Raw genomic sequence first — 8,231 nt, 5'->3', positions numbered from 1 at the left:
TTCCCTACCCCCAGACAACCACTCCTAAGGAACGGGGAGCTTGGGGGGTTTGTTCAGGCCGGCCGCACGGAGGTCGCGGCGGTCGGAGAGGGCGTGGGGGAGGAGGAGGAGGACCCCCGGCGCAGCCGTGGTAGGTGCGCCCTGCCAAGAAGGGCGGGGGCTCCGGAGCGCGCACGCGGAGGAGGAGAAGGAGGGAGCGGGGAGGGCGTGTGAGAGTGAGCCACAAGAAAAGGGAGCGCGCCCGCCGCCGCCGCCCTCCTCCGGAGAGAGGCTGGAGTGAGGCTGTGCGAAGCGCCGCATTTCAATGAGAGCCGGCAGAGGCGCATCCCTGCACTAGCGGCTGCAGCTGAGACGCCCGCGCTCCCCAGCTGCTGCAGCCCAGCCCCGGCCCCGCCGCCGCCCCGCAGCCCCGCAGCCCCGGCCGCGCCCAGCCCGGTGAGGACAGCACCAGGAGGCGGCCCCGAGCGCAGCCACAAAGACCCCGGCAGCGTCTCTCCGCGGACCGGTGCGTGGTTTGCCTTCGCTGGGGAAGGGAGCTGCGGGCAGGGCCGGCCCGGGCGGGTCCCTGCCGGGGGACTCGCAGCGTCCTCTCTTCCCGCCGCCGTGGGGCGCCGAGGAAGCCCGGGGCGTGCAGGGCAGGGCGGGCGCCCCCCTTGGCCCGGCGCCGCCGCCACCCTGCCCGCCGTTCCTCGAAAGGCGCTGCCCGGCGGTGGCCAGACTGGCCTCGGCCGGGGGCGGTGTGTACGGGCGGCTCCCGGGCTGCTGGCACCTGCCTCTTTTGTCTGGTGCCACCGGGCTTAAAACGGGGAGTAGGGCGCACCCCCCTCCACCCTCTCAGCCAGGCTTTTCGCCACGTTGTTAGTGGAAATGGAGAGCCAGGGCGGAGGAGCTGGGCGAGGTGTTTGTCATTGTCAGAACTGGCCGCGGAGGGAGGACCAAGTCTGCGCCTAGAAGGAGTGGCCGGGCCAGGCCTCTTATTGTGTGTGTGCTTTCTCGTGTGCCCGGGAGGGTGGTGTGCTTGAAGATGGGGCGATCTCTGCGTGGTGGGTGGCTGCAGTGTGGGTGTTGCAAGTACATTTGCAGGGTCTCAAGTTCCTTCAGGGACAGCGAGGCTGCCTCATGTACAAATTAGTACCTGCAGTGCTAAAAGCATGCGGAGAGGAAATGCATTTTCCTCCTAGTGGGAGCGCATGCACAGCCCTGCATTGCCCCACAAAAGAGGCTGCTTTTGAAAACCAGGTTTGCGCGGAATCACTGCTGGATTTGGAAAGCCAATGCTTGTAAGAGATGGAGCAAATGAAAGGTTTCATTCAAACTGGCTCCCTCTCTCCGCACCTGTGAGTGTGTGTCCAGGTTATGGTGCACACGCGGTGAGCGGCCACACTGCAAGGTGTTCCGTGAATATGCTTTGTGAATGTTCCTAAATATATCGCCTTTCCACTGGAAAGGAAAGTAGGGCAGTCTTTTAAGTATTAAATGTCACATGAAGGCGGGTCAGAAGGGATTTTAAGAGGGGTTATATGTAGGCACATTATAAAAGATTGGCACACATCCTGTGATGTCTGTGTCCACGGTGGTACATGCACTCTGAAGGTGTGTGTGCACGCCTCTTAGTCCACGCCTGCGCATCCACTTGCATCCTAGTCCTACTGGCAAAATATCCCTGGGGACTTACAGGTCCAGCGTCTGTTTAGATGTGGTAATCTTTATGCCAGATTATTTTTGGGTGTGTGTGTGTGTGTAGATCTCTGAAACAGGAACTCATATCTTATCTAGAGAAGGATGAACGCAGAGGTTCCTCAAAATGGTGAGAAATCCCACAGAAGACAATTGAGGATGCTGATTTCTTGGCATGGCAGTGTTTATAGGAAGATCTCAGATAAGAGCTGGGCCCCCTTCTTCCCCTCTCAAGCGCCTGTGATCTCTGTGGCTCTGGCCCTTTGGTTACCTTCTTTGTACCATGACACCCATGTGCCCAGGCGCCTAGCCATCGATGGTCCATGAATGTGTGTCTCTGTGCTTCAGTGGTTTCCTGTGCAGAAAGCAAGAACCTGTAGAAGTCCAGGGAATCTTCTCTAGGAGCTGGTGGTTCAAATACGTGACTAAGCCAACTGGAGAGTTGAGCCAGTCAAGGCAAGAGAAGGAACACCTATTTTGATGTCGCACATAATTATGGAACATTAGGGTGTGTAGTGTGGTTTTTGACATTCCTTTAGTGGTAGCCGTAGCCTTGAAAACGATTTCACTTTGAGTGTGGTTTTTCTTTGTCCCCAGCATCATTACTTACTTTTGGGCAGGCTCAGTGAAGGGAAGTCAGAGATGTGCTTGTCCTGGTTAAACATATGATCAAGTTTGAGGAAATACACAAAACAAAATCAACTTTTGTCTATTTTAAAATTGACTCCTCCCCCCACCTTTGGGGGTAGAACTCTTGGTTCCAGAAGTCTGATTCCTCTAGGGAATGCCTACATTATTTGCCTTTTGCAAGTTGTGAATCGATAAAAGCCCCTTCACACTATATTGGCACTCTCTGCTGACACTGTTGTGCCACCCTTTGCTATGGTCCTACCTGTTGTCCCTTGGTTCATATAGATTTGAGAGGAAACCCCTCAGGTTGTAAGATTGCTTACTGCCTTTAAAAATAAAACAGAAGCTTCAAAAGCCAACCTGGCCTTCATAATATGTGAAGTTTGAAGAGCTTAGTGAGGTGGTATGAGTACACCTCCCTCCCCCACACACCCCTTTTAGAAGACAAAACAGCTCATGTTAGGAGGAGATTAAGAAAAAAAGTGGGAGCAATGATACCATGGGCAAAATATTGGTTCTGTTATTCAGTTAGTAGCTGCCTGAGGAACTGGATCACTGTTTTGAAGTTATCCAACTTCAAAATCAATGAAACTAGTTCCTATCTACCTATGTATGGTATCACTTTTTCTGGAAAATACAAATTTAGGCTATTATGAGTTATTAAGAGACATGAGGTAGTTTTCATGCTTGGAGGAAAAAAAATACACTGAACTAATAATCGGTCCAGGTTTGAGGTCCCCCCCCCACCCCGGGGTCAGCAGTATAATGATGAGCAAGTGAAGACCTTATTGGCCTGGCCTGGTGACCACAGTCCCCTCTGTTTGCAGAGGAAGACTTTCTCAGTTAAGTAGCCTCCTCAAGGTCACAGGCCTGGTTAAGAGTCAGGGCTTTAAAAACCCGTACTTTTATGGGGAAGGGGTCTAGGGAAGGTCTCAGGGAGTCTGGCCTCTAAGACAAAGCACATGGGGCAGAAAGATGGGAGCGCCAGCTTCAGACTCAGAGTAAACCTACTTTCAAATCCCAGCTCCCTCAATTATGACTCTGGGACCCTACCTCTATCCCATACTTGCCTTCAGTCATAATATTATTACTGACCTCACTGGATTGTTGTGAGGGTTAGAAGGGAATTGTTAGCATATTACACAATTGATTGCTGAATAATAGTGTCAGGCATGCCATAGACATTCAATAAACTCTAACTTCTTCCACTTCATTTCAGGAGTACACAATCTCTAGCAGTGCTTTTAAACATGAACTTTGAGCCACTCTGAATGGATCAGACGTTAGTCTACTGAGGGTCAAGGAAAGGTCAGGGAGGCTTGGCAGTACTTTTGGTTAGTTTGGACTGACCTTCAGAAAGGCAGCATCATCTATGTGGTGGGATTTGGGGAGCACTCATAAGGTTCTTGCCCCATATTTTCTGTTTCACTTATATTGTATTTCACCATGCCGGAAATTTTGTCATCAAAACTTCTTTCCTTTGAATGCTTTCTAGATTGACCTGTTAAAATCCGGATCCCCTGCAAGGGTCAACATCACAAGCCTTTCTCACCTAACCCCTTAGCAAGGATGCATTGATCCCACAGGCAGCTTGCTGATGACAGGGCTCTATAGAAAGTCCAATGGGGACCATGGGGGAGCAAGCATATCTTTCAGAAGGGTCGTGAGATGAAAATCAGCAGACTCCCAAGGAGCTTTCCTTACCAGAAGGGGGAGATTCAATTCCTACTAGTTCTTTCTGTGACAGAGTTAAGAACAGAAAAGCAGATCTTATTAATAAAAAACATTAATACTTAATACATGCTTGACACTCTCTCCAGTGCTTCATGTAACCACACTTAATATTAATTAAGAGGTAGATATGACTGGCGTTCCTATGTGTAGTTGAAGAAGCGAGTCTTTAAATATGTTGATCCAAACTTGATACTGTACTAACCTTGAGAAATGTACTTGATCAACATCTCTAAAGCCTCAATTCCCTCAGCCATGAAAATAGAGTGGAAGGAAAGGTAGAGCCATCCCCAAAAGTAACTTTTATCCCTTCTGTTCTTTTTCTTCTTCCTCCGCAACCTTTTTCTGCTTTTTTTAACCCAGCTTATCCGAGGCACGAAATGTAAGCAAATGAGTTATGGTGAAATCATTTTTAAAAAAGCTGTTATCGAATATGTGAATATGTTGGAAAGTCTTAAGTTGGTGGAACCTGGGGATTGATTCAGTTGGCTCTCCATCTGGCAAGGGGGAGCACAAAACTTCGTGAACCGTTTTTAATCTGTTAAATGCTGACCCCCCCCCTTTTGGTTCTCGGCCCACCACCATGTCCTATCATCAGCCCTATGGTAATATGAAAGCTTATCTTCCATCTGCCACCAGAGTGAGCACACTGTAGGGAGGTCTGGACTTGGGAGTCAAGCAAACCTGGGTGGGAGGTCTTGGTTCAAGCATTTCTCGATGGTATGACTTGGAGAAGTTTTTCCATGCCTTGTTTTCTTCCTCTGTCAATAGGGCTATTACGACTTGGAAAGGTTTGCTGTGACTGGGAAGTAACAGCTGTTCAGAGCCCGAGAGGGGTCGGTGGTCCCTACATAGGAGCTGTTTCTAACTAAACGGGGGTTGACTGATAGGCTCTTTGCACAGAGCTGCGTCTTCTACCTCTTCCTTCTCTTCCAACTTGATCACGCGCATTAAATATATCATCGATTACGGCCGTATTTCCACCAGCTGTTCTTGAGCCGAGCCTTTCAAACCATGATCTTAAAATAACATCAGTATGTGTCTCTGTTTTTTCTTCCCCCCTTTCTGTGCCTCCCAGGTTCCACTTTAACTCCGTCATGTCCTTCGGCAGAGACATGGAGCTGGAGCACTTTGACGAGCGGGATAAGGCTCAGAGATACAGCAGAGGGTCGCGGGTGAACGGGCTGCCCAGCCCAACGCACAGTGCCCACTGCAGCTTCTACCGAACCCGCACGCTGCAGACCCTCAGCTCCGAGAAGAAGGCCAAGAAAGTTCGTTTCTATCGAAACGGAGATAGATACTTCAAAGGGATTGTGTATGCCATCTCCCCAGACCGCTTCCGATCTTTTGAGGCCCTGCTGGCTGATTTGACCCGAACTCTATCGGATAACGTGAATTTGCCCCAGGGAGTGAGAACGATCTATACCATCGATGGGCTCAAGAAGATTTCCAGCCTGGACCAACTGGTGGAAGGTGAGCGCTCACTCCCAAGGGACCCTGGAGGATATGTTCTCATTTTTTCCACCTGTTCTAGGCACCTGCCCTCAGTTGATCTCTCAGAGGCAGCGTTCAGCCAAAGGCCGTGATCCTGATTGTTCACACATTTGGGAGTTCACTTGGCTATACTGTGGTGTGGAAAGAGAAAAAAAAACCCCACTAATGGTATTAAGTTGGGCATCTTATAAGAACAGACTGAGGGGAAAAGTGTCTTAATTCTCTAGCATTCTCTATTCCTTTTGTCATTCTCCTAATACATTTTAAAAGTCCCTTTAATTACATTGTTCAGTTCATTTCACATGAGCTTTTGCTGTCATGGTGTCTGAAATTACTTGAACTGAAAATAACCAATGGTTTGTGAAATTTCCGAGTGGAAAGGAACCTTGTATAGGTATTGAACCCATTAATTCTGTCACCGGAGACTGAGGCCCAGAAACTTCGAGTGACACGTCTGTGGTTATGGGGTGAGGGTGTGTTGATACTGGACTAGAAATTAGGTTTTCTGGCATTTCTTTCCAAGGTGGTGCTTCCTTTGAAGTTCAAAGGATTGTTGTCTTTCTGTGGTATTTGAAGATATAAAGGCATTAATCTGTTCACTGTATTGTTTTTCAAAGTCGAAAAACTATCTATTTTAGCCATTTCATGTGGAAAGGGACTGTTTGAGTCCACAGGTGAGACCTGCTGTCTTGTACCAGCAGAGGATGTAGACCGCTTCAGAACCAGCCCCATTTGAATGGCACAGAAAGCTCTAATCATCTTAGAAATCATAAGTAGAGTAAAATGATGTGGAGAGAGAGAATGGGTTGAATTCATGCTAAGGTGTAAATGAGGTTGGCTCATCCTCTTTGGAGAGTAGGAGTTCCTAAGTCAGAGGTGTTCGGGTCACGACGTAGTAACTCTAGCACAGAGGAGCATGGGAAAGGAACTTAGAGTGTGGGGAGTGCCTGACTTCACCCTCAGTTCCTCTTTACTCCACATACATGTGCCCGGGCCTGTTGTCTACCTAGATCCTGGAGGAATGCCACGCACATCATGTCCTCCCTCTCTCGTGCAGGTAGCAGGAAGCATCCCTTTCAGGGTCCCGTGGAGTTTGGGGATCCTTGGTCCTGACCACACATAGGCGAACCCTCTTGTCCCTCTGTGGAACCAGGGTTTGTATGTGATTCAAGGCGAAGGGAGTCTTGTGTCTTTCTCCCATTTTCCTTCCCTTTATTCCTTGGCAGGGATGCCAGTCCAGTCACAGTATGACGGGACTTGAGAGGGTGTGGAGAGCCTGGCTTTGGTGTGTTTATTATGTGGGAATTCACATCTCTTTTCAATGATTCGTCACCCTGCCAAGATGCCTGTAGACTTGGCCTTTTTCCTTCTATTCAGATGTTGGCACTTTCAGTAAATTAAAGGGGAAGAATGCACATGAAATCTTTCTGCATTAGCTTTGATTTTTGTGCTCTGCCCTTTTCCTGACCTTGGAAAATACCGGGATAAATAAAACATTTGGTGGGCTATTCTGAGGAGCCTGGATAAAGATGAAATGCAAAGTCAGGTGCACGATCATTCACCAAACCATCCCTTTGAGGACTGATGGAAGTAGAGAACAAAATATGCCAAGATCTCCCAGCGCATTGTAAGGCAGCTGGGCTTGCCTTCTCACTCTGTTCTGGAGTCACTTGTGCGGCATCTAAGGGGCGGGGCTGTGTCTTTCTATCAATTTTCCGGCCAGAGCGGGTCTTTACTGAGAAGTGGCCGGAGATATTCCCATGGTTCCTGTCCACCCAGGAGAGGGTGTGCGGGGTGGGAAACAATGGTTGTCTACACACAAGGATCAGCAACATCATGGCGTGCTTGTTACCATCTTCTTTTTCGGTTTTCTTAACACCATATAATGCCTGCTCTAAGAGACTGCCATCCTGAGGAGAATAATGACAGCTCACGGTCACAGAGCTTGTGTCTTGCATATATGAATATGTTTAGTTCACACAATGACCCTAGGAGCTAGGTACGGTGACCATCCTTATACTGTGATGAGAAAAGAAAGGCGCAGTGTGGTTAAGTGACCTGCTCAAAGTCACACAGCAGGAAGTGATAGAGTTAGGATTTGAACCCAGCAAGGCTGGTGCCAGAGCTCAAGCTCATAACTGCCACTGATAAGATACCAAGTGGGGTATTCTTAGTGGCTTTTAAATGAAATTTTATAGTATTAGATTATTCTTGAAAACAGATGTTTTTAACCTTGACTTAATTCCAGGAATGACAGCTATAGCTACGACTCCCAGAAACACCTTAATATTTTCATTTACCTCCAAATACTTTTCTCTCCAATCAATATGAAGCAACTGCCTATTGACAATTCTGATGTTCAAAAAAATGACTTTTTGGGAAAAAAAAGTGCTTTTTTCTGATTGAATGAGTGATAACTTAAGTACAATGTGTAAGTTCACATATTGGCTGTGTGTTGTTTTTTTTTTTAAGATTTTATTTATTTATTTGACAGAGAGAGATCACAAGTAGACAGAGAGGCAGGCAGAGAGAGAGAGGGAAGAAGGCTCCCTGCTGAGCAGAGAGCCCGATGCGGGACTCGATCCCAGGACCCTGAGATCATGACCTGAGCCGAAGGCAGCGGCTTAACCCACTGAGCCACCCAGGCGCCCAATTGGCTGTGTTTTTTTTAAAGAAATCCAGTTTAAACAGATTTTTTT

The 8,231-nt window shown here is 48.3% G+C and overlaps 1 protein-coding gene across 5 annotated transcripts in view; it reads left to right on the top strand.

The window, feature by feature from the left end:
- The first annotated feature begins 210 nt into the window (after positions 1-210).
- DCLK1 (doublecortin like kinase 1) overlaps positions 211-8,231 on the top strand; it is a 353,945-nt gene continuing 345,924 nt past the window's right edge. For 4 of the 5 annotated variants that reach the window (XM_047723162.1, XM_047723164.1, XM_047723163.1 and 1 more), the window contains exons 1-2: positions 211-505; positions 5,117-5,511. In XM_047723162.1, coding sequence (XP_047579118.1) covers positions 5,136-5,511 — 376 coding nt within the window. In that variant the 5' untranslated portion in view covers positions 211-505; positions 5,117-5,135. The remainder of the gene's footprint in view (positions 506-5,116; positions 5,512-8,231) is intronic. The other variant, XM_047723161.1, reaches the window with a different exon arrangement.

This window comes from Lutra lutra, chromosome 3 (genome assembly GCF_902655055.1).
Source record: "Lutra lutra chromosome 3, mLutLut1.2, whole genome shotgun sequence".
NCBI classification, from domain to species: Eukaryota; Metazoa; Chordata; class Mammalia; order Carnivora; family Mustelidae; genus Lutra; species Lutra lutra.
Note: the sequence above shows the minus strand (reverse complement) of the source record. Positions and strands in the feature narration are given on the sequence as shown.